Here is a 27687-nt window from a genome sequence, read left to right on the forward strand (position 1 = left end):
TGGGAGCAACAAGCAGCTACATTTCATGCACAGACTTGCAGGTATGGGCTTCATGAAGTAATTTTGCCCTAAGAGGAAGATTAAAAAAAAGAAGTCCAAGTATGTGTCTGATATTTAATATTTTGGATAGTGCTGTAATTCTGAATATCAGAGCAATCGCTTCAAGCAGTTCTGCTAAACTGCTTGGATTAATACCTCTGCATATTTTAGGAAAATAAAAAATACCAGCAATAATTTTTTTTGTAGAATTATTTTATCATATAGTGTTTAAATTGCTAATTTGGTGCAAAGATATAAAATTTAAGTAAGAATCTTAATATTTATTTTTGCGGTCCTTAATGATAAGTTATTATCCAATTTAAGACTCAGATAACTGGTTGCAGCAGATTGTGGTCAGTTCATTACATGGCTAATTTTTCTGAGCGTTTCCAATCTTTTTAGCACTGATTATTTCCACACACACCCTTACGGTGGGAAGTACCTGTGTTCTTAAATTTAATGAAGGTAGAAGATGCTAAGCATATCTTTTGCTATCAAGAACACCTCAAATAGAATCCAAAATTAAATACTAAATATTGAAGATTCTGGTTTGAATTCAGCATGCATGGCAAAGAATAAATTGTGCAGAAGCTGAAGTTTATGACTGTTGGATTTTTTTTAATAAGCTTATTTTTAAAGTGCTGAGAACAATTTATTTTTTGTCTTGTAAGGCAGGCAACTTCTGTCAACCCTTTTGAATATCCACCACCCCTGTTTGGACAGAGATTTGTATGTCCCATGACCAAACTGCTATCAGTGGAGAGTTTCTTTCATCTCAGTAGCAAGGAGAGCATTTTCTAACAGAGGAAAACCTGAAAATTATCTTATCCTTTCTCCTCTGTTACATTCCATTGTTACTAGAACATAAAAATATGTTTTAGCTATTTGTACTATGTGGAAGAATTGCTCTTTCCTTTTTATGGCTTAGTGGTTACACAAGGATACTTAAAAAGGAAAAATTTTACCTCCTGTCAGTTGGCGTAGAAGTGTTATGTAATTTTGCTCCATTTTGGCCACTTATGTGTCATTTTAAGTATTACCCACTACAACAAGCTAAATGAAAAGGGGGATTCAAAATGGTGAGAGATGTGTGAATTTTTTTTTTTGTGTTTCTTTTTTATTCTTGCCAATGTATTAAATATTCTCAGAAGGAAGCAGGGAAATTAATGAGATGATTATGCATCAGTGTGTCAAAGCAGTTTTGCTTTTACACAATAAATGTGTTGCTTTTCATTCTATGTATCTTAAAAAGAAACAAGACAGTATTTTTAAAGTACATTAAGTAGTCATTAAGACAAGAGTGATTTGCACTAAGAGGCAGGGGAGTGACTTTTTTTTCCTCTTTCATAATGGTTAAGAACATTTCCTTGTGAGGGAGGGAAAAAGATGACAGCAAGTTGTAGATGTATTTTTTCTCGCATCAGATATAGAATTACTAGTTTTCTTTTTAAGGATGACAGAAATCTGTTTAAAGAGACACTCTTGAGTAATATATACACAGATTTGCATCCAATCCATTGATAAAATGTGATGTAAACAGAATGCAGTAAATATACTTTGTAAGAAAATCAGTTGTTCTATAGTTTTATGGTTTTGGGTACGTACCAGTGGATGCATGGTGTTGTTAACTGGGGAGTTTATCATAGGTGGTGTGACATCTTCAGTTTTCTTCTAAAATTTTCTCAACTCCTGCAATCATGGGAACGTGACTTTTTTTAAAAACTTATTTAAAAATAAGTTTTTTTATCCATCACCAATGCTAAGAAAAAAATGAAAATCTTTTTCAGATCATTTCTGAGAACTCTCAGTGGCTTGTTTCCCTTCTAGGTGATCCTCACTGCCTTTCAGTTCTGTACTTTCTGTAAATGTGCATAAACCTTTTATAGGCACAGACATGTTTCTCACTCATATCTCAAATCAGCACACAGTTCTAAGTGTCCCTTGCCCACTTGAGATCATGCATCCTGAAATTCAAGCTGCCACAATGTTGTTGTAATTGGCAGAGCAGTTCATCATCTCGTGCTTTGCTGCCTGCAAAGCTGCTTTGAAAGCCCTTACATGTGGCTGTTGTTAAAATCCCTGGTTGCAGAATTTCAAAGTTCTTTTTTTTACAAAAGAGGAAAAAATGTTTTTCTCCGTGCTTCTACCAGTGGCTATGAAGCAAAATACTTCAAAAGTGACATATGTTTCACACTGTAATTCTAGTGGATAATTCATAGAGAACTGAATAAAGACATAGTGGGAAACTTTTGTTACCAGTTCTACTCTAGAGGCATTTGCTCCAGGTTCTGCTCTTCTCTTGAATAACATTTTTCTGTATCAGTTACTTTTTTCTTACTCTTGCTGGTATTTTTTAGCTTCTACATCTCAAGATACTCTCCAAGTCTGAAGCTATGGTCTTCTCCTTCCCATGAATAAAATCCATTCTTACTGCCATTTTAAACACCATCGGGTGTTCAGCACCAATTTTGTTAGTGGAAGAGGTCTCTTTTTGACTTCATATGCAGAAAACTATATATCTGACTTTTAAAGTCCAAACACTGAGCAGGTGGGGGCAGGGCTGAGCCTTCACAGAATTTCCTGTTCATAAGTGCTTGCAGAACAGCATCAGGTTTTCTGGGTCAATATTCTAACTGTATCCATTTACAGCAAGAAGTAACAGCCAGAATCAGTTTATTTTTCTTCCTTTGTTCAAAGAGAAAATTTAGGAAGGAAAAAAAAGTCAGTGACTTTGTGACGTGTAGCTGATGGATACATTTCATATCAGAGATTAAATGGGATGTGAAGGCTTAATTGAAGTCTTTTTGAGTTAGAAGAGTTATGTCTATCTTAAAAATGCTGCTCATCGACAGTATTGTTAGCAACTGTAGCTGAAGATTTAATCAAGTAGCTGCTGCACGGCAAAATTATTATGATTACCAGTAGTGATGTGAGTTTTAGTACCTGGAGCCACCAACCAGCTGGTGGAATCTCCCTGTTGTAGGCACTGCACAGTCCCTTTGTCTGGATAGAGGTAAATCAGAAAAACCACAGATAAACTGATTTTGCAGTGAAGAATAAATCATTGTGCCTAACTACATGAGAGTCAGTGGAAGATAACAGCTGTTGAGTGTTATCAGCAAAGTTGGGGGGAAGCTGTGTACGAGTTCAAAGCACAAAGAATATAGATGCCTATGACATGTCAATTTATACATCTTTTTTTTGTCATGTTAAATACAAGATCAAGCGCTGACAAAGGAATTTATGCTGGGAATCCTTAAATGTAAAAATACCACTTTCACGGAAATGCATTGAACTAACTTCACTTCAGGCAATTGAATGACAGAACCATCTTATTTGACCAAATTCACATTATTCTGTCTTTTATGCTCTAATTTATTCCCATCATGTGCTGTGAAGTCCTGCTTGGAGTGTCTATTCTCAGCATAAAACTGTTTGTCAAATTTCTATTAAGCTTAAGGTGAAAAATTAATGAGCCATTCATTTCAGATATTTCAAAACTAATATGCTCTATTATTAATGCAGCAGAAAGTCAAAGATGTGGGTATGTACAATAATGGTTCAGTGTTCAGTCAGAATACTTTTTTTTCCTCTTTTTTTGGGGGGAACATCCTTAAAGCAGTGTTTCAGGTCTTAGAAGGAATTATTTTGATGAATTCTATCAGTAAACTTTTTAGACAGTTTTAGTTGTTAACTTTTGTTTTATCAGATCCTGGCAGAGGGTGACTTTAATAAACAGATATGATGAAATACAATATTCTGTCCAGTCTTCTTCTGAATCTGGAATTTAAACAAAAGTTAACAGAAAATTGATTCATGTAGCAAAAAACTTCTTAGAGAAATATAAATAAAAGCCTATTTGCTAATACTAAGAAGCTGTGGGTGACGCAACGTTCTTTTAACTAGAGAGGTAAGGTGTTGTGACTAACTCTCATTTCATGTGCTCTGATCTTTCAGTCTTCACAAAAGTCACTGAAACGATGATAAAATTGTACTTTAGCCTAGAATTGAGTGACATATGGTGCACAAGTGTTACTATTAAATTCTCCCCATAAAAGCTTTTCAGAATTCTCAGAACATGTTACAAATACCAGTAAGTTAAGTGATGGATCACTATGAAATCCTGGCTTCCAAATGTGTGTCCCAAACGGAGCAGTATGGAAGCTGGTGCTCTTTGTGCTTACTTTGCAAAAGAAAACATAAAACACAGTCACTGCAAAAGTAGAAATGCAGGCCTTGCTTTCTGCGAAGAAACTTTCTAAAGATTGCCTCTGTTTGTGCTCCTAAAATTAACTTAATAATTGATTACCATATTTTTCTTCTCGCTTTACAGTATGTTCTCTAGAGACTTTCTAAAATTAATAGTGGTTCTAGGCCTGGCACTGTTAGATTGTTAGACTTGCAGAGAAGGAATTCTGTTTCTTGGAAGAGTTTCATGCTATAAAACTAAATTTCATTACAAGCAAAATGTCAAATTTAAATTATCCTCAAAGCATTTGTTGTTTCCACAGATCCTGAAAGCACTCTGTGCTCCACAGAGTTTGGCATCCAGCAGAGAAAGTGCCAGCAAGACTCTCAAACTTCTTTCGATATGTTGGTTCCTTTATGAAGTTGCACTGCACTTTTTCACAGTCAGTATTTAAAAACTGAATGTTTGAGCTTTAACTAGCAGCCCTAGAAATCTCCAGATTTTTAAGTGTGCACTGGAGAGGACTGGTCTTGAGTCTTTCACTTTTGAAACCTGATCATGGTGCAGAGAGCTTTCCTCAGTCCTCTTAGCAGGCTACTTTCCTGGCAGCTATTACATGCCTGGAAGAGGGAAAGTGACTCTCACTTTTCCTTTTTTTAAAAAGCATTTTTTAATATTAGTTCCAATAATGCCTTTTTTTTTTTTTTAATGGTTCAGGAAGTTCAGTTACTGGAGAATTCTATGGAAATCAGGCCTGGAAAAGATGTCAAGAGGTCATCTAATGCAGCACCTTCCCTCAGGGAGGGCATCAGCCATAGCTCTGTCATTCCTGACAGATGTTTGATTACTCTTTTCTTTAGAAAGATTTCAGTTGTAGAGATTTTACCACCTGCCTAGGCAGGTCTTTATAAATTCCTTCTATTAGAGAGTTTTTCTTCCAGATAAATCTGCCCAGATAACTTAAATCTGCCTTTTTATATATTTCTTTTCTATTTGTCACATACATCAAATTCCATCTTCTATTGTTAAATGATTAGTTTTTAAACATGGTGGGGTTTTCTCCTGTAAGTTGTTCTCAAAAGTGTATCTTTCAAAGCTCATTCAGGTGTGAAGCTCAAATTCTGAGTAACTGGAGAAGGGAGAGATACTTCTCATCTGAAACATTTTGAGCCTCATTGCTCTTCTAATACAGTCTGCAGATTGACAAACACTACACAGAAAATAATGTCTCAATTGCCCATCTCTGTAGGACATTTTAGGGGGTTTTTTGATTCCAGAAACTGACTCTCAAAGCCTGAGCAAACTGATTTTACGATGTTTATAGTGTTTTGAGCCAGTTTCACCTTTCCACTTAAAAATTTGCCTGATTCTTTCAAAGTGAACACTTGTCACTTTGTATTAAAGCTGAACCATGGTTTTTGTTTTTCCATATTTAAATAATATAGCTTTGTTCAATTTTTACATTATGTTTAAGGGCATATTATAAAAAGTCTCAGGAGTTTCTAGCATAAAAAGAATGAAAACTGGAGGTTGTGACTGGATTTTTTTTTTTTGTTGTACTTCAGCAATAACAATCCTAATAGTATTTTTACAGAAATGTATTAGAACATGTGCTGCTGATTTCTGATAGCTCCCTCCCTTTGTGATTGCAGTCACACAGGATGTAAAGGATGCTTTTGAGTAGTAAAGAACTCCATGTCGACAGAAAATATGGTGTTTGTTTCCGGGAGGTCTCAGAGGGAGGCCTTGTATTCTGAATCTCTAGCTGAATGCTGGAAATGATTCGGTGGGGGCAGGTATATTGGAAGGCTTTGGAGAGTGTTGCAGGTTGTTCTGGAACTGTGTCCTGCCCTGGGCTATCAATGTCCTCTCCCTTTCCATGGTGGGCTTTTCGTCTGCAAGAGTGTTCTTGCTTTCCATGGGAAGAGATGATACCTCTATTGGCCAGAAGAAATAGCTGAGAAAAACAGATGTTTTGTCCTGAAGTGCTTCAGAGCATTTCCATGTGCAGAATTAGCCTGTTTTCTTTTGCCAGTTCTTTCAATTGGTCTCCTAGAATATCTCATTGTCTCATCAGAAACATAGATGTGTGTGGAAACTCACATTTTTTTCAGTTGAAGGGAGATTTTAATATTTGCATGAATCTGTTGTTATTTAGAGGTTTGTGCTATGACTTCTTAAGTTCTTTAAGCTGTAAATGAGGTAGTCAGTGGCTTTCTGATCCATACCTTACTTCACTTGATGTGTGTGTCTGTTTAGTAGTACCCTCTTATTTCAGGTCTCCTTCATGTGATCCTTCAAATTCCCTTCACAGAAACACCCCTGCATTTATAAAATACATGAGAGTCACCTTAGCTGCATTGAACCCACTTTGAGTCAATGAGGTGACCAGTTTGTAGCCTTTCAAAGAGGTTGGTGTATATCAGAATTTTCAAGGTTTCTGGTACATGCAAGGAAGCACATCTCATCAAATTGCCAGTATATTATCAACATGCCTCATTTTTGGTGTTTTTCTTGTCAGATTTCTCACAAAGGCTTGTTTGTGTCATAGCACTAAAACTGTTTAAAGGGTGAACTAAATAGCACAACTTGTCTAGGCAAAATAAAGCCTAATCAGTAGTAACTGTTCAATGCAGATGGATACTTGCACATGATTCTGGGCAGTTTAAATGTCTGCTCTTCCCTGTAAGACTGTGTTCAATTTTTACTTGAATTTAGAAGTTATTTTTGATCAATAATTGTATTTTTCAATGTTTCCTTGAGTACACACCAATTTAATTTAGTGTGTTTAAGTCACATACAGTCCAATATCTGCACGGACTCTTTGTCAGCTTCTTTCCTGTGGAACTATTGCCCAAATACTGTAATATGCACATGCAATTTTGTGGTACATGGTCTTGAAGAGACTTTTTTTTTTTCAATAAGGTAAGTACCAAATAACAGCTGCTTATCTATGTCAGTTGTTTTAAGCTGTGTTATAGAGATTTGTGGGTTTTATTTGGTTTATGATGGATTGAAATCTAATTTTAATTTACAAAATTGCCCTTCTCTTTCCATTTTTTAAGATGGAAGCTACAGGCAAAATCGACTGAATCTCACAACACTGTTAGTACAACCAATTTCTGCTGTGCTTGCCAGAAAACTTGTTTCCTTACCTGAGGACAGTGTCCAAAAAGATAGGTGTACACCCCTCCAGCTGCCACCTACAGGTAATGCTTTCTAAGTACACTTTCCCTCTAACTATGGAATGTTCCTCAAGGGCTCCACATCCATTTTCTGTAACTGTATACAACTAAGAGGTTTAGCTGGTCATGAGTATGTTTTGCTGAGCTCCTTTCTAGGAGGGACTATGAACAGCCTAAAAATTATGCTCCTAGAATCTGACAGATGGAAGCTTTGGTTTAAAAAACAAATAATTCTCTTAGAATAAGATATTAAGCACTAATTCTTCATACTGATGTAAAACCTCCTCTGTGTAGCTACCATCACTAGGTAGTTTTGTTAATTGTTTGTTAGGACTTACTGTACTATTAAGAATGTGATTTTAACATTAAAGCACCAAGAACAGTATTATTGTATAGGTTTTTTCCTGTCTCTGGTACAATAATACTGTAATTCTAAACAGTGGTATGTCTCTCTGCATTCCTTAATTTGTATCTGGTATAGAATAAACAATGTATTGTTATCTGAACCTTCAGGCACCTTTTTCTCCAGGTTTCACCAGAAATATGGTCCTGATGATAAGAACAAAAGACCTTGAGTAGAGACAGATGAAATGAAGGAATGCATTCAGAGTATATATTTAGATATAATACCATTAGCAAAGTCACACAGATTAGTGCTTGAACAAACTTATTGCTATTGTGTGGGGGAAAAAAATGAGGATACAGTCTTCCAGCAAAGATACTGCACAGTGTTTCAATGAAGGAACAGCTTCCAGAGAACATTCTAGATGAGATGCATGTTCAGTAATTCTGTCTTCATTTTTGTTTAGTACCTGTCCATCTTTCACCATAAAAAAAATCCAGAAAAAAAGGTGTATTTTTTTATAATGCCTGTTTAAATGAAATGATTTGAAGCTGTGGTCTTGGAGGGGAGGAAGCAGATTAAGTTAGCCACTGTATCCTGTGCTACAAACAGCGATGACAACAGTAAAAGCTAATTTTAAGGAAAACCAATGTACTATCACTTGTGTACTGTATCACTTGTTTATTGCTTTTGGAAAGTTATTGTGGAATAGCAGTGCAATACAACAAGTCATAAAAAAGGTTGATTAATTTTATGACTTGTGTTAGCATTTGTAGTTATACATACTAAACAGGGAGGCAGAAGACCTCCTGCTTCATGGCTTAAGCTGCTGTGGTTAGGCAGGACTATTGCTCTCCATGCATGGCTGACTAGATACTTTAAAGATGAACTGATCGTCCCCACAACCAGTAGAAAATGGAAAAAGGCCATTTTGGAAGGAGGAAGTGCTTTACTGTTCCAGGTAGGATGTGTGAAGCTTGCTGGTATTGTTGGAATTTTAAACAGCTGAAGTGCCCTAAGGAACGCATGAATTTGGCCTGGCAAATGACACTCGTTTTAGAAGGATAAAAGCATTCACAGTGCCTGTTTCTCAAAAAGCTCCTTGTGGAGGCTGCAGGACAGAATCACCTAAAGGGTGGCTTATTCTGCTTTTTCTGTGACAGGTGTGGCATGTCTGTTTTATTTCACTGAGAAGACAGGTATTCTGTGAGGTGGAAAATTTCTGGAAAGAATATTCCAAGGATAGTAAGAGCCAGTCCATGTGTGGCTTACTCTGAGTGAACACAACAGCCTGTGTCTGATTTCCTGTAAAGCTTCTGAACCACAGTAATCCATGTGGGATTTTTTTTTAAACTCTTAATTTACTGAGAAAATAGGGACTATAATAAGAAGCCTTGTATAATTCTGCAATGTTTTATGATGTATTTTGCCTTGAAGTAATGGTGAAACTATGGATGTGCTGGGGCATATAGTGTGCTGAAGTGTTCAGTAGCAACCTTAATGGAAGAGATAAAAAACTGGTCTTATGATAAGAAATTGTGTAGAACTGTTTAATAAGAGTAATAACTAAAGAGATAACACTGAAGAGAGCAAGGCATTTGAAAACAGTGAACGTTGAATTTGCAGTCTTCCTGTTGATTTGAAGAAGCTTAAGAGAGAGATTTCACTTCTGACGTAGAACTCATCACTCATCTGTCAAAAGAGGGGAATGAGCAATTCAGATGATTGGTTGGCTTGAAATTTGTTAGAATAAAATGATCATCATTCTCTCATCAGTCTGTTCCAAAAACTGAACAGCAGATTCATCAGTAATGATTAAACATTTATATATAGTTTTCTCATATTGCCTCTTTTTCCCCTTAGCCTTGCAGTTTTCAAGAGACAAAATGTGACAGAATGAGTGAGAGGATATGGAACAAACATCCGAGATAGATCGACTGCTCAGAGCCTACAAAGCAAATAGTGGGAATTGAAGTTAGTTATTAGTTTTGTATTAGATGAAGTTAGTAATTAGATTTGCTTTTTGTGTAGCAAGGGACGTTGTTGTTAATCCTCATTAATCTGAATCCATGAATTTTTCCTCCAAAATAGGCAATTAGAAGGAGTTTGAGTGAAGCTTTATAGAGAAGCTGTAAAGTTTTGAAGCTTTCCTTTTTTTATAGGATATTAGTAGGATATTGTTAGAACATTGTGAAGGTGATTGTAAAACAAAAGCACTCCTATAAACGTAAATGAAGAGAATCCTGCTGTGTTGCAGTGAACTGTCCTTGTTTTTTAAGTTACCTGCCAGTTGGTAGATTTCAGTCAGGTGAAAATCATCCCTTTTCAATTAATCTGTTGAGTATTTAATTTAAATCTGTTTAGTGGAATTTAATTTAAAAAGTCTTTTTTTGCCACTAGTGACCAAATACTTTGTTGTTAAATGGAAAACCTGAAGGTCTGGTGGTTAAAAACACGAGTAATATGTAAGTAATTTTTCTCTTTGGTTTTAAGTGTTGGTTTTCATACTCATTCGTATCTGAGAAGACAGAAGATGAGAAAGATCTAGGATTTAACTATTGATCAGTGTCCAGGTGTCTGTGGCATCATCCTATTCTTCCATTCTTTTCCACATTTTTGTTGTTGGTCACTCTTAGAGATAAGGACTGGATGGGCAGCTGGTCTGACCTAATACTCCTGGGCAATAGAATTCAAATGACAGGAAGTATAATGCAAGCAGTGTGTCGATCTCACTTAAAGGATCACTCATGCAGTGATCTCACCTAAGGGCTTCTAAGTTTCTTTAGCCAACTGATGCTTAAATCCAACCCCATTTCTCTCTTTGTATAGATCAACCAAGATTATTAAAGGTGTATTATTTCAGAAAATATCAACGGAGTTAACATAAACAGAAGAAGATCCCATTTCTTACCAGCTCTGCATCCCTTTTGCTGACACCTAGGTGTCATTTCTTTTTATATTTTAACTTATAAAATAGTAAAACCAAAGCATAAATAGTTTGAGTAACTTGAATGATATCAAACACACTGTGAATAAGAGAGCCACCTATACAAAGACTCATAGGATTCTACTACAATGAGTAAAATTACTCAGATCTAAATGCTTTTTAGGTAGAACCTTTTAATCTTTTGTAACTTTTTTTAGCCTAAACAATACAGTCATTGCTCAATACTGAATCATCATAGTGACTGCAATGCAAGACTACATTTTAGACTGCAATCAAATCCACCTCCTCTGCCAAAAAAAGGAGAGTGGATCAGATAACCAGAAGTGACTGTTACTGAAAAGGTTTGTAGCATAACATAAAGAATAATTTTTAGAATACTTTAAACATCTATTTTATACAGTTCCACATGTCAGATGTTTACTATACTGAGTTTTTAGTCAACTCTGATCATGTGAAGTTTGAATCATTAATTACACAAAAGCAATAATTAATTGGAAGAGTCCTGTAGTTTCCATATTACACGAACATCATCCAAGACAAAGTTCTCTGCCAAGTGGTGCACTAGTGCAAATCAAGCCTGTCTTCTATTCAGTCAGAGGAAGGACATGAAAAGGATATATATCTCCTCCTATTAGGCTACAGCCTTGTACTCTTGTTATATGTGTTTCTCCTTCATAGTTTGCTACCTGTCAGAGAAAAGAAAGGGCACCATATTTAATAAACTCTGGCCATGCCATCATACACTGTGATACCAGTGCACAAACAATGCCATAATTTCTAGGTACTTGGGTTATGCTAAGCATGAATCCAAGAAAACAAATAGAGAAAGATGCCAGCATAATGTGTGGCAGTGCATGTTACTGTATCTATAAGATATGAAGTCACTGTACATAACAATAGGAATATAACAGTGTTCTGCAGGTATCTCTTACTGCCATTTCAAAGAAGTACATGTTAAATAGGGAAGTCTGATCTAATTCAGATATACTGGATATGAAAATTTACAGACATTTACACCAATACTCTCAGATTTTCTTTTCACGATTGCTTTAAATTTTGTTCTTTAAGTTCATGGAATGAATTAAGCATGAACAGCATGAGAAGCATTTTTTATGTATCTTCTCTCTACTCCCACCTGAAGCCTCAAGAGTTTTTCTACTAGAACTGTAAACAGTCGAGGTATATTTTCATAATTGTGTTCTCTGCCATTGTTTTTCTATGTGATGTTTTGGTTTTGATTGCTGTAAAGCAGGTAAAGAAACTGTCAAAATAGTGTGAGGTTATGAAATTCAACTGTACCATATGAAGCATTTTCAGCTCTCTTTGATACTAACTTTGACACATTGATTTTGTATCCCATTTAAGCCATCCCAGTTTAAAGCCTTCTTAAAGGACTTTATTCTAGACATTGCTTATTTTCAGAAGCTCTTAATCTGAATAGTTTTATTTCTGGATTCCTCATTGTAGGTCAGAAAAGATAATTAAATAGCAAGAAATTTATTCATTAAGCTCTTCAGACAAAGATTTGGCTTGGAAACTCAGGATCCATGAATATCCGTTTAAAAAAGGGGATATATTGTTAGTAGGCAACATAGTTGGTTAATCAAATAGAAATCTATTAGAGAAAAATATTAGGGATACCAGATTTCAAAGAGACTGTATCTAGATGGTGCACTGCTTATACAAAAAAACCCACAAACAAACAAAAAAAAAAACCAAAGAAAAAAACCCAAATCGCTAAAGGCTCTTTGTTACAGGACATCTGTCCTGGAAGTTTGATCCTGTGCAAATAATTTTATAATTCAACAGTGCTGTACCTTGCGTAAATTCAGTATTGATTTTTGCACATGCAATTTGATAGTGTCTCACAATATTTTTTCAGAGATTATTTAAATTATTGGGTATATACTATTTTATGTTTATTCACTTTTCTAAGTATGTCATTATGTTGCATGTAGTGTTTTTATATGTAAGTTCTGATGTTACATAAATGCTTATGATGATTACAGTTCTTCATTTAGAGTTTTGTGTTTGAACTTAATTGAAAACTGACATAAAATATGTAGTAGATAAGGTTTTGCACTCAAATTGACATGATGAAACACTGAGAACTAACTGAAATATGTTTTTCACAGTTCAGTGAGATTTTAAAAGCCCGTTAACTAGGCAGTCTAAGATGGTAGTAGTAGTTTGGAATTTTTACTCAATTATTCTAGAAAATGTCTGGTGAAAATGAAGCATTTGTTTCAAACTACAGTAAAATCTGGTGTTATATATGTTTTAATGTTTACTTGTCATACCTGTGTGATTAACAGGGTATTCCAAAAACTGCATACCAGGCCATATTATTTTTTACAGTATCACCAATAGAATATAGGAAATCTATGATATATTTGATTATTGGTTACATATAAATAGCTTACTGTGTTTCTACACTGAGTGCAGTTAGTTCTTATTCTACCATCATGTTCTGTGGTATTTGATATTACTTTACAAACCTCTGCTCTTGGGGCAAATAACTTAATAAAAACGGTGGCTTTCATTATTAAAGGAATCCTTGGCCTTCAGGGGTGTCTGAAAAGCTTGGTAATGTGTGGTCAAAAAGTTAGAAGTTGAGTTATTAAAGCCTGGTGTAAGGTTTTTGAATGACTGGAACAAGAAATCTGTCAAATTTAGTATTATTATGACTATTTCAGCTTATTTGGTGCCCCCTAAGTTAGTTACATGGCCATGGATGTTTGATGAAGTTTGAAATCTTTAGTTTAATTGTGATTTCAGACTGATATCTGTTTATTCAGGTGTGGTTTATGTTGGTTTCAACAGAAGTATGTTGAAAACTGCATTACATTCAGTGTACCTTATTTTTGCAGTCTTCTGAAATAACTTCTGGTTTTATGATCCAGGAGCTATCGAAATGCTTGAATTAGTTTAGTTCTCAGTGCTTCTGTACTGGAGCTAAATGTGATGTCAGGAAATTTTTGTAAATGAATAGCAAAAATCTCGTCGAATTAGTTCAATTTTTGAACCCAAGTCCCCAAAGATACTTTTTAAAATTCAGTACTCCAAGAAATGCTCAGAAAACTGTCTGATTATAGGCATTTAGCATGATCAGGATTCAAGAATTTAACCAATATGTTTGAAAGTGAGGCTCAAACTTATACTCCTCTCTGTTTGTATGAGCTTGGGATGAGGTTAAAAACAAACAAAAAAAGAAACAAAACATAACTCATAGTGTGTTTTAACATAAATAGTGCAAGTAGAATTTTTTTACTCATCTGGAGTACTAAAATTGTCAGTCAAATGAATGGGAAATAGCCATGCATTTCTAAAAATAACTATGTAAATAGGAGAGGAGAAGGTAGTCATTTGGTATGAGACAATTTACAGTTCCAAATCACAAAAGAAAGAAATTAAAAATAACAATAAATACGTTTCTCTTCTTCTATTTCAGAAGTAGCTTTTGGCTTACATAAAATCAAAGTGTATCCTGAATCATGTTAAGTTAAAGTTTCCTCATAGTTTTCCAGAGAATACAGAAAAAAAGCAAGAGAAAGATGGCAAGATCTTTAAGTTATAGCATAAGGAAGAGAGGTTTGTTGTCAGAACTCTTTAAAGGGATTAAATTTCGCTTCTGCTGTGTACTCTGAAAAGTACTTTCAGCCTTTTCATCTGATGTACTAAGCCTTTAAGCCCAAGTCACTTTAAACTGACTAGTGTGTTACATGACTATTAACTCAAATATCTGATTCTAGAATATGGTGTATTGCCAGAAGTTAATTTTCTGTTTCTTCATTGTTGGCTGAAGACTGGATAACTGATGTCAGTTAAGGAAAAACAATGAAGTTGGTTGTCTTCAAAAGGATTAATCTTTTTTTCTGAAGTGGAGCCCAAAGAAATGAGTGTCTGAAGTGTTGTAAGAAAAGGAAAGGAAATCAGTTTTGAATTTAAAACTATTTTTCAAGAAGACTGAATTGGCTCTAGAGTGGTTGTAGGTGAGAATCAGCAGCAAGAAGTAAGTTGCATAGTTTGGATTAAATTTCAGCTGCTTAATCAACATGGATGATTTGAGCTCTTCTCACATTTTTCTGAAAGACCCTTTGGGAACCCTTTGGATGATTTTTTTGTTTTAAATCAAATACTTTTTAAAAATTCTAAAATATTATCTGTGGATTTATAGAACAAACATGATTCATCATCACATGGTGTTAATAAACCTTACAGTAATTTACGTCAGAAGGGTGAAGTTAATTGCATGACAAATCAAAATTAACTTGCTGTGATTGATTATTGAAAAATCATGTTCTGTGGTTTATTTTTGATTAACTTACTTGACTTGCATTTTCTTTCCTATTGTGTTCAAGCAAAAGCAGAACACGTCTATTGATAGCAGAGGAGGTCTTGCCTGAGTGAAAAACAGAATAATATTTCTGGTACATTTTTTACAACAAAGATCCTAACAGTTGGTTTGCTTTTTTCAATAGTAAATGAATACTTGTGAATTAAAATATATTAGATTTTATTTTAAGAGAATTTTCAAGTAAACATCAAGTATCAGCAAATGAACCTTGAAGAACAGTATCATAATGATGTACTGGTTTTATTTTACATGTTGCAGTAAACTCCCCACTTGTATGCTTCCCATATCTCGGGAAACAAAGCCTGGAAACAAATTGTCAGGAATAGATCTGTGGGAGAATAATAGCCTGGGAGATAGAGAGCAAAATGATCAGTGGAATATTTTAATTTAGGTGTGTGACAGTTGGGGTATGGACATGGAAGGAATTCTGTCTCAGAGATGCCTTTAAACACAGGGGGGGTGTGGATACCTGGATGGAAGAGACCCTCCCTGAGTGTCTGGGGTGACACAGTGGTTATTGTCACACAATTGCTGCCTTTGAAGTTAGAGCAGCTTAAGACATTTTCATTTTTCTCAGATAGAAGTTATGACCTTTCAGATGAGATGAATGTTAACAAAGTCTATTATAATGCAAATGAAACATTTGGAAGGTACCAGCAGTTCCCCTGACTTAGTTGTTTGGTTTCCATTGTCACAAACTGCAGGAGTTTGTGTGGTTACTCTGTCCCACTGCAGGGCAGAGGACAGTTAATTTTTTAAAGCTATTTTAACTCAGACATTTACTTTTCCCTGTCTTTATTCTGTGCCACAGTCTCAACTGGCTGAGCAATACTGGCAAGTCCCTTATGTTTTAGCTGATTTAAAATTTTGCTTCCTATGTATTTACATTATTTCCTCAGTTGATACCATCTAAGCCAAAAAAACTGACTTCTGTTGGCATAAGTTCAGAAGTGTATCATCAAAAGCCTGGGCTGGCAGTGTGGGTAGTAATGGAGAGGTCTAACTGTTCCCATCTGATTTAACATAGGGGTGTTTCTCCAGAAGAAAATGTAATAGAAACCAGGTAAAATTTTGTGAATGTTATTGATGGATTGACCTGGGTGAAGGATCAGCTGAGAAAAACCTATAAAGAGTAACACAAATTTCATATTTACAGAAGTATGTAAATCCTACTGGTTTAAGGTTTGTTGGGGTTTTTTTCCCCTGTTGTATTTTGGCAACATTTATTGAACAAATTCAATGATCTTTAAACTCAAGGAGTAGAGATCTCTTTTGAGATTCCAGCTTTGAACCACACAGCTAAAATAGGTCTAAAAAAGTAAAATAGTGTAATACTACATTTATTAATCTCTGGTTCCTTTTCAGTATAATTTTATTTTGAAATTTTTTTATTTTTTTTTTACCTTTTTTAATATATGTGGAATTTATTCTGTGTTCTGTAGATTTCTTGGCTAGATAAACAAGTTTAACTCTTTTTTTTTTAATCTTTTAACAGGAAAAAAAATAATCAGTCTGAATATTCAGTCAGTCACAACTTACAAGACTATTTCTAATGTTATTGGATATTTAAAAGGAGCTGTATTTCCTGGTAAGTATCCCTTTATCATTTGTATCAGTTATTTATTTCATGATGGCTGGGAGTCACAGGTGTGATCAGGATTCTGTTTTGCCTCATAATGCAGTGGAAGGAGAGATCCTTAATTGTAGTCATTTTGTGATTTGATTTATGACAACAGAACATAAGTGTTAAAGAGAGAAAAAGCTGAAGGGGGTTGTAGTTACAATAAACACGTTTACATGAGCATCAGGCATTACACATAGACTATAGAGAGTATTAGTAGTTTATAGCAAGTAACTATGTTATGGTTTTAATTTTAATATGATTTTAACACTTGCTGCAGCCTTACATTGTATTACAGTCATGCCTTAAGCTAGTTTCATACAATTCTATGAATAATGATTACTGTTCTCTATGTCTAATAATTAAAAAATAAGATTCTAAATGCAACTGAGACATAAAGCACAACCCCCCTCCCTCCTTTGATGCTGTACGTGGATAATGTGATAATCAGGATATTGTAAGAATGAAGATCTTATGAAGATATCATAAGAATGAGATTATTCTGTCTGTAAGTGAATTTGCCTAAGAAGTGAAGGGTTTCTGCAACGTGAATGAACACTGTTACTTAACTGCTGGTTACTTACATAGTGCAAAGCATTGTGGAGTTAGTCCAATTCCTAGGGTACAGATGATGATCATCAAAACATCATCACACTTGCCTTAATACTTTTTTATCAGGTTCAGAGGAAAGGATGCAAATTTATTTACAGTCCCTTAGGAGGTGGGCCAGTCATTTCATATTTTAAGTCATAGAGAAGGGAGAGGAGAAAATTGTTATTCCTGTTAGTGAAATAAGGAGTTTTGTGTGAGCTAAATGTTTCTCACCAGAATACTGTGAATACTGTAAATTCACCAGTGAATACTTCTCACCAAAATATTTTTTTTGAAACAACATAGAAAACAATTAGCACGGTGAATTTAATTTCAGTAAAGGATTTAATTTCCTTCATTAATTTGAAGCTACCAGTCTACTGTTGCTAATGTTTTGCAAATAGCTGTCATGGAATTTGAAGGGCAGAAACTGCCATGTTTAGACATTCTTTCTACTGAATTGTGAAACAGAAGCAAGCCAGCTAATAAGAACCATGCATCAGTTTATGTTTAATAAATTCTGTATCTCCTCTTTACCTGAATCTTTCATCTTATTATTGCATTCTTATTAAGAAGCTACTTTTAAAGGGTTTGTCAATATGTGCTGAACTTAAAGAATTAAAGGATATATATAATCAAGTGAAGTCAAAAGCACTTTCCAGATGGCAACAGCTTGTCCTGTAGATGTCTGGCTGAACAAGAGCCATAGCAACTGGCTGCTAATGTAGGCACAAGTTAAACATCTAATGCACAGACAGACACATCTAGGTAATGGTGATCTTAGCTGATGTTTGATCTGAGGAGTAAGAATGAGCATCTCAATTCTAACCAAGATATTAAAAGATTTAGGAGAAGATCAAATGTGCTGCTTGATAGCAGTTTAAAACTTGAAAAATGAAACACTGATTTTATAGCTCTATTGAACATGGCTGAAAGGGGGATATATAACAAGAGAAGATAGTATAAAGAGACTTGTCCAACCTGTCACTAGCTTGAACGCTGTCCTTATCACCTCCAAAAGTATCTGATGGGTATTTTTTTCTCTATCTCTAGTCTTTTCTCTTTTTTTCTTACCATGTGATTCTGAGAAAGGACAGCTGCTGCCTCTGCAAGCATGACCATCCTTTCTCCTATGCTTTTCCTGTATTTGTTTGCTTCAGGGTATTACCTCTATTCAAGAGAGAGAGATGTGCAGAGATAAAGAATTCTAAAGGAGACACCAGCTGTTATGTTTTGCCCCTGCTTGTTCAGCTTGCTTCTCCTACAGTAAGCTGCTGCTTGCAGCTTCTGCTCCATCAAAATGTCCCACATTATTTTAATAATGTCTCTTCCCTTTCCCCTTCACATAATATGGGGTAAGTGTTGACCCTGTCTGATCCCTCTATGGCATTTCTTTTAATGACATAGAAGCCTTTAAGGCCATTAATTTCTGTTCCAAATTCCTTTCATTAAGTGAGTTGAAGACCTTATGGTTTTTCATTGTTAGTGCAACCTACAATTAAGCATTTCATGGTGCAATACACAAGTTGCAAAATTATGTGATTTAGATTGCATTTTGTTACATTATTATGTACACTTAGGTTTACACTTTGCATGTCTATTTTTAGAAAGAAATTTTCATTTACATACCTACACACTCCCCAAGCAATTGATTAAAAATATTGTATTATAGGTACATAACAAATCCCCTGTTTGTAAAGCATTTTTGATTCCATATAAAACAACATGCCTTTGTGTTTTGTTGAGCTGATAAAAGTCCAGTTTAATAGAGAATAGGTTTATAATCAAAGTCTGTTGATGTTCTATTAAAATCGTTTCTAGGCAACAGTCACTGTAAAAAATACTGAGGAGTAGATATATAATTTTATAAGCAAATATAAAATGTTGGCATTTTACCACCTATGTGTTGCCACATTCTGGTGTACTGACAGCAAGTGTAAAGTGAATCCCCATGGATAAAGAAAATAAACCAAAACTTTTGCACTTTTTGGAACCCAAACAACACCCAGAGGTTGTTGTGGATCTGGCATCACTTGATAGCTGTTCTGTTCTCTACTGGTATCCTGAAATATTGAAAGAAACCTTTAAAAGACTAGATCTTGACCAGAAAGAAACTACTTAATATCACAACAAAATCAGTGAGCAGTCATTCAAAGTGGCTTTGGTTGTGAATTCATCTCACACAGAAGGTCTAGTAGTTTAGTAAGTCATTCAGCATAACTCAACTTTGACATCTCTGACAGGCCTCAGTCACACTAGTCATTCATGCTATTTCATACCACATCATCGTTTTTGGAATAAAATAAGGGGGTTTTTTCCTCTTGTGAGTGGTATATGGATTATATGAATACCTTGAGAGATGAAGATTTAGTGTTATTTCTCTGTAAGAAAAGTGTTGTTTGCTTTTTTTTTTTTTTTGGGGGGGGGGTAACCATAGGTGTGTTCTTTATTTCAGGCTGAAAGTTCTTGCTTTTCGTCCTGTAAAGTTCTTTCTCCCAGCATTAACAAAACTACTGGGTCTGACTTACCGTTTCTGTATCATTCATTATCTCTATTCCTCTGTCATGTCTCTTCTCTAAACCTGCAGTCCAGGTATTTTAATGTCTCCTTACATGGAAGTCTAAGTCCTGATCTATAACCGTTCTGGTTACCCGCTGCTCAACTGCTGTTTCTACCATGTCTTTTTTGAGATAGGGTGGTGAGCACTGAACACAGTCTTCCAGGTGAGGGAGTACTAATACTTTGTGTATTTTATTTATGTTACCTATTGTAGTACCACACCTTTTGTTTTCTTTTTTGGATGCTAATGTGTATTGAAGACAGTTTCCTACTTATTTTTATATCTTCATAACACTCTAATGTGAGCTTGGAAATATTAGATTGTCTATATGACAAAGCCCTGCTGTAAAAATGGTATATATCAGATTTATAAGGAGAGAAGTAAGCAAACAATGAAGGCAAGTGCACGGAGGTTTAATTAGGAAAGGATATACATATATTTATTTACTAGCTCATTTTTAAGTAGTACTCACGCTTTTATGTATATATGTTGTATGATTGTCTTGCATGTAATCATATGAATTTTTGTTGACAGCTTTGTGTTGTACTAATGACATTACATATCACTAACAGAGTTCATTTTTTAGGGTTATTTAGAATTCTTTTAACGCTAGGATCCAGAAGAAGTAAAAGTCTGTCTTTCTTTTTTTCACATTTCAGACAGATACATCATCATTGGGAGCCATCACAGCAGCTTGAACCCTTATGGACAAGGATGGGCCAGTAGCACTGCTGTCATCACAGCATTGATCCAAGCCTTGACACTGAAGGCTAAGAGGGGCTGGAGACCTGACAGGACCATTGTTTTCTGCTCATGGGGAGGAACAGCCTTTGGGAACATTGGTTCATATGAGTGGGCTGAGGTAAAGTAATTTTAGACGGTGTCATTGCAATAATGATTACTTTTGTTGAAAGCGTGAAAACAATATGCAATTACCACGTGGAAATTGTGGTTCATTAGCTGGTCTGTGAGGTCTGTCTGTGTTCATTCATGTACCACATAGCAAATGCAGTGAAAACACCTTTTGAGGCTGTCCCTGTGGATAATGAGATGGCAGGATGTTTCCATAGCTGTGAGGGTTGCACATACAGCACCTTTGAGAGCTGATTTCCCTCCCTAATTCAGCAGAGCATTGTAAAAGGTCATTGCCAGGGTCTGATAGAGGGAGAAAAACCTCAACAAATTACATAGGCCAAGGAATAGCTTAGAGAGCTTTTTGTCCTTCTTGGGAGTTCAACATTCTCATTTTTAATTGTAAGGCTTAGTGTGGGGAGAAGTGAATCAAGAGCACACTAAATGAAAAGGAGAGAACCATGCTATGGTTTACATTAACGACATAAACATTGCAGTGCCTCCACGGCTAGTGCTGATTCATTTCTCTGATATTTGTGCTAAGGAGTTAGGTAAAATCCAACACAGGCAATTCCTTGGGCTCTTAGTTTCAACAGAATAGAAACCAGATTATTGACAGAAAATACCTCAACAGGGTATGGATGATCATATATAGTTACAGTGGACTTCAGTTCATATATTAGAGGAATAGCTGGCAGAGAGTTTCATAGCTGATTTTCCAACATTAACGATGAATATGAATTAAAACAGTAGATAAAATAAAGAGTTAATTACTTTTTATCGTGCGTAAGAAGCAGCCAGCCCTCATTGAAATTTCATACTTCCGACATCATTATTCTTCAAAAACAAGAGGGGGTGAAAAAATCAAATTGAAAAGATCCAGGCTGGAAGCAAAATTTGTTTAGTTCCACTTCAAGTCAGCTTTACATCAGATGTAATTGTGTTACACCCCTTCTGTTCAATATAAAGAGCCACTTCATGCAAAGAGGAACTCATTACTGAGAAGGCAAAGGGGATCTTTTTAAAAAAGAGATAATAATTGAAACAGTTTGTACATGGTATTTTTATAGTCTAACAAATAAGAAAATGAAAACACTGAGAAAGTTATGCAATTCAAATATGAATGTTGTCTCTTAAAAATTTGAGTCCATTTAACTGTTGATAATGATTGCTTTTGAAGTTTGTCTTCTGTCAGGCATAACTTTAAAAGGCCATCACATTGTTTCACAGTGTGTAACGTTTTCATTTTTGACCTTACAAGTGTAGGCATTTTTAATTCCTCCCAGACCTGTTTGCATTTTGTTGAGATGATGTGTGAAATGGAATTATAACCTGTGTTATATAGAGAAATAGCACCAGGATATCCTTTGAAGTCCATAACAGCATATTATAAGAAGTAGTAGTTAAGTATTACTTAGGAAATCACAGAGGACAGAAACATTGGGTGCAGTTTTTCCCTGGAAGGAAGTGAAAGAACAAAAGAAGCCTTAATTCTAATGATGCATAGTAGTAACCATTGCTCTGCTTGTGTTGTAGGACCTCAAGAGAGTTCTTCAAAGAAATGTTGTGGCTTATGTTAGCCTTCATGATCCAGTCAGAGGCAACTCAACTTTACACCCTGTTGCATCCCCTTCTCTTCAGCAGCTGGCAGCAGAGGTATAGAAATAAAATATTTGGTTTCACATGTTGTTTATGAGGTTACATGGTTAAACCCCTTGATACCAGTTTCTTTTACATGACTATAAGTGGAGGATGTTTTGTTTAGGAATTTTAACCTCACAAATACACCTTAACAGTTTTTACTAAGTCAGCAGGTTAATTTTTTTTTTTTAAATAATGTATTAAGAGGTTGGAAAAGATAACTTATTTCACCTGCTTGTTATATCAAGTCTCACCATACTTGCATGCCCTACAGCTTTTTTAATTTTTGACAGCTTTAAAGTAACATATTTGTTATTCTTTAGCACAGAGCACTTTTTTCTCTTCCTAATCAGATCTTTGCAGGCTGTTTCTCAATTTGCATTTAAACCTGTATATTTAGCAGATGTAACATGACACACAGGGAGAGTATGACTCTTACTATAATAAATACTGTCTAAAGTAAGTATGTCAGCTTCAGTGCTCAGTGATGCCTTTGTGGTTAATCTGGAGTCAGAATATTCCACAGTTACACTGGTCTAAGACTTTAAACTAATGACCTTATTGCTGTTTCTGAGGTTGCTGAATTTATTAATATTTTCCATGAAGTAAAAACAGTATAAGACACAGACTAAATGACAAAACCAGATTAAAGTGGATGCATAAAATGGAACTCAATTTGACTTTCATAAATTGTAGGGTTTAGATGTTTTTTCTGTGTTTGCCAAGCTAATACTCATTAGATTATTCTGGTGTTTCTTTTATTTACCTGTGAAGCATTTGGTACCAAACACTCCTCAGAGTAGCATCTTGAATTGAACTCAGTGTAAGACTGGTCTGGCTCGGCAACTAACTTAGTAAAGTTATATCACTAAATTGCTTCTTAGCAATGTTTTAACTACTTCTCCTGTCCAGTGATTAGGTGTTAATTTCCTCATGGAAAGAATCTGGTTTATTCTGTGTAAGTATTGAGAAAAATGCGATGCAACATCATTTCAGGGGAAAAAAAAAATCTTCTGTTTGTGTAAAATTATTTATAATGTTATATATGTGAGTCTGCAGGTGTTATGGATATATCAATTCAAATTTTATTATCAGTTTTAGCTAATGTATTCGCAAAAAATACTGTCCTCAGAGGTTGCTATCCTTTTGCTAACCTATTGATGTTTGCAGCCCTATCTCCATTAAAACAAGTGTTCACTATTTAAGGGAGTAATTTTATTACATTAAGTCCTTGAGCTATTTGGTTTTTTCTCATTTTATTTCTTTGACTTCGCAACACAGTCCATGGCAGTAATCTGAAAACTAAACTGTGCAGCAGACTCTTTGTTATCTATTTATCACTTTATTAAGATTCAACTCTTTCATTCTAATAAATGCCATATTAGTATGAGCATTGCATTCATGCCCTCTGTTTTGGAGAGAAAGCAAAGGAAGTCTCTTTTTTACTTCCACTGTATTTCTGTGGTGCATTTGGGTGTGCTCTTAATATTCAGTAATTCTTGTAATATATATTGTATCCTGTTCAGCATTATGGACACAGCCTCCCTTAGCAGTCTTACCTTGCACTTCTTAATTAGATGACAGTCAATAAAACATGACTAGAAGTTAATACTTTTTAGTTCCAGTGAACACCTTCCATGTCACTTCTGATTCTTTAATACTGAGGGTGTATCCACTCTGCATTTTGCCCTGAAGCCCCATTTAAAAAGTAAAGGATCGAATGCACGCGAGGCAACGTGTCTGGTTTTACTTTCGGTAGGATATTATTATTTGTAATTAATGCATCTGTCGTACAGTTTGTGACATTAAAAAGATTTGTAGGAATTATTGCTTCCCAATGCTGGCTGGATTTCTGAAATCATGTCAAGTATATTGACAGTGATGGAACAGCCCAGCACAGATCTCCATTTGTTCCCACGGGTGCTCACAATTTGCCACAGACTTTTTCTGGAAGACTGATCCGCTTATAAAGAATATTGATATTGCTTCCAGCACTTGCCAAGAAGACAATGGAATTACAGATTACCTCAAAATTATGATAGAGCAAATTAGGTAAGATGGGACCGTTTGGAGCTCATTTCACCTTGAAGAAATTGTGAGTCTGTTCACATGAGATTCTTGTTACCAGGTGCAGGTTGCAAAGAAGGACTTAAAAATTCCAATGGGAGACAAGGATAATTTTAATTCGTAATAGTAATTCTCTGAAATTATGTTAGAACAGAAAAAAAAGTGAAACAAGAATTTAGAGTTAATAATACCAATCCATTTTAAAATTAAAAGAGAAAATAGCCTTTCTTGTTTAGTTAGATAGAAATTTTCCGTAATTTGTAGATACATGGAAGATACTGGATTCAATGGTAAAACTCAGAATTCCATTTTTAAACTACAACAAAATAGACTATCTTGCAGTACTTTTTTCTACTGCTAAACAGTGTTACAACACTGTTGTTTTGAGGAAAAGGAGACTAAAATCTCACTATTTGCCCTAAGGGCAGTGCTCACTGTTGTGCTAAAATTGTGGACACTCCATCTCAGTAAACAGAGGGAAAATATCTTCCTAGGGAAAATTAATACCTGTTACAAAAGCCTACAAAGGTTAAGTTTTAGGATTCTGGGGAAAACAATGAAAACCTGTAGTTTGTCCTGTGAAGGAGAACTCGAGTAAAAAAATTTTGGACAATTGCTAATCACTGCACTTTCCAATACATCTTTTTCCCTTAATTTCTGGGAAAAGGAGAGAAGATATTTTAGCTGAAACGTAGTTCATCTGAATATTCTAGACTTAGCTATGAAAAGAAGAGTCACAAACCTAATAAGTTGTCTACATGTGAGATCTGGTGGCCAGTTAGAGAATAGGATAAATGCTTGACTAATTAACAGAGACTATGTTTCTTAAAGATGTTTTGTACAAAGGGATTACATCTTCATATTAGCAGCAGGTTTCAAAAGGGAGCTACATAAGCAGTCTGCAAATAATAATTTTATATGCCTATCTGTGGGATTCAGTGGGATTCTGGTTGAAACACCAAATTACATGGAGAAGCTAATTTAAATATTTGGATTAATTAAGCAAAGAGGAATTCAAACAGTTCTGAGACCTTGACATATTTAATTCAAATCTTTTTTATATAACTATTCTAATTAATGTCCACATTAACAAGAGGGAAATACTGCCAAGTTATATTTTTGTCTACTGTTATTTTGTAAGGAAAATGATTGTTAATTCACTTGCTCAGTTGGTGAATCACCATTTGTTGGCAGTGTCATTGGTAAATTGGGTTTGTTTGATGCTGGTATTCATTCTCTGTAAATAATGCCATTTATGATTTTTTCTATAATTAGCATTTCCCAAGTAAAAAAGTTATTATGAAACATGAATTCATTTCTGTTGTCTTTTCACTGATTATGTGACCATACTCTGGCTCTGTTATTACTGCAGTGCCCAACAAACCTTAGTGCTCTTGTCTACTAAAGGAAAAGAGTGATTTAAATCTATTGATGAATTAGTTGATCATTAAAAATGACTTTGCCAAGTATTGTTCCATGCTCTTTATCAGTGTTTGTGTCTACTAAAGGACTAAAAGTCATAAAACATCTTTACGTTTAAAGGTGGTGTTATTGACAGAAAACTCTTTTTTCTTTATGAAGTAGAACCAAAGTTAAAGTCTTGTATAGATGCTCGCTACTATCATTATTTCTTGATTTAAAAAAAAATCAAAACTTATATTAATGTCAGCACTGATTCTTTTCTTCCAACTTCTGTGTGTTTCTCATTTATTTTTTTATACTGCCAGCATTAATAATGGATCTCCTGGCATCATATATCAGTAATTATAAAAAAAAAAAAAAAAAAAGCCTTACTATTTGAATTGCTTGTTGTATGTCTTATTACAGAAGATTACATCTTTCCCATGAGTTTTCAGTCTTTACCTATTATCCCTTTTAGTGTTATATTTTTTTTATTGCTGGTGTCATTTTTTATATTTGTGTTGAAAACCAAAAAAAAAACCTCTTGAGAATCAGAGCTGTGAACTCCTGTCGCAGGAATTCATAACTGTGTTAAAATGATGCTGTTAATATAGACAATACTTCATTGCCAGCTTTATTAAATTAATTAAGATGCTGCTTCTCCAGTGTGAAAAGTTTCATTTAATGGTGGATTTGATTTTCAGCAGGTTCTTTGCAGCTCCTATCTGTTTTTTTCTTTTGATAAAATGTTGCTTTGTCCACTGTTACATATTTTTTCTCTCTTCTTCCAAATCAAATAATTTTGATAAATGCTGATTCAGTGAGTAATCATTTAAACTTATTCAGAAATTTTGGTTTTATGAAAATGCTATTAAACATGGGGAAGAAAGTTTGTTAGTGAGGAATAATGCAACTGGACCAGTTTTCATGCTGTGATCTTTGTGGCGATCTGCAAAAAGTCCGTTGTTTCTAATGAATCAAGCTTTCTGCTTCCATGTCCTTCCCTGTCTTTACAACATAGATTTCTGCTAAAGGTAAAATGATGTATATTTTCATTTTCTTTTTTAGAAATGTAAATGTCTACTTTGATAGCCGTTGTGGATGAAACTGAATAAATCTGAACATTTTATTATCTTTAAATGTAGCACTGGATTAGGGAAGATTTCAATAATTCGTTTCCTGCTGCAAAATGGATTTTGGTTCTAGGTTTCTGTTTTTGAATCTACTTAAAACTGTCTAATATAATGAACTGTACTATGTAAGGGAATTGTTTTTTCCTTCCAGAGACTTTAGCCAGACTACAGTATTAGAAAAGTTAACTTCAGTTCAGTCTAAACATTCCTTTGTTTAATTTCATCTTCATTATTTCCCCTCATAACTGACTTTTTCATGTTAATGGAAAGACGTTTTTGTAGTGATAGAAAAGCCTTTCATGTAGGGAGTTTAAAAGTAAACTTCTAGTTCTTACAAAAGAAGAGAGATTGAGAGCCTTGGATATTTTAAATTTTCTACATAAAGACAAATCATTGAAAAGTTTCTCTTGCTGCTTTTCTCATCATTATTAAGTATGTTCCCAAATGAAATTAAATTGACTTAATAGCTATAAGCTGTACTACACAAACAATGCATGGGAAAAAAACGCATGTGTTAAAGTGAAGTGTATGGTAAAATAACCAGAAAAAAAGAAAGCACCTTTAAATCAGAATTGATAAGACATTACTATAACATTAAATGAGACTTAAGGCTGCATTATGTCCTTTGACTCACAACAGTTGCAGCCGTGTGCTTTACTTCTACATGTGACAGGAAAATAATCAGAATTTTGTGCAGCACAACACGCTTCCTAGTTTTCAGATCAATGTTGAAAAAAAATGCATCTAGGTGATGAAAGCAG

General features: G+C 34.8%; 1 protein-coding gene across 1 annotated transcript in view; it reads left to right on the forward strand.

Annotated features, from left to right (window-relative positions):
- The window catches only part of NAALADL2 (N-acetylated alpha-linked acidic dipeptidase like 2), a 241426-nt gene that overhangs the window by 124632 nt on the left and 89107 nt on the right, over nt 1–27687 (forward strand). Inside the window, exons 6-9 of the mRNA XM_029962326.1 lie at nt 7294–7437; nt 16556–16648; nt 20492–20694; nt 22221–22340. Coding sequence (XP_029818186.1) covers nt 7294–7437; nt 16556–16648; nt 20492–20694; nt 22221–22340 — 560 coding nt within the window. The remainder of the gene's footprint in view (nt 1–7293; nt 7438–16555; nt 16649–20491; nt 20695–22220; nt 22341–27687) is intronic.

Source organism: Manacus vitellinus, unplaced genomic scaffold (assembly GCF_001715985.3).
Source record: "Manacus vitellinus isolate BGI_N305 unplaced genomic scaffold, ASM171598v3 scaffold_45_pilon, whole genome shotgun sequence".
NCBI lineage: Eukaryota > Metazoa > Chordata > Aves > Passeriformes > Pipridae > Manacus > Manacus vitellinus.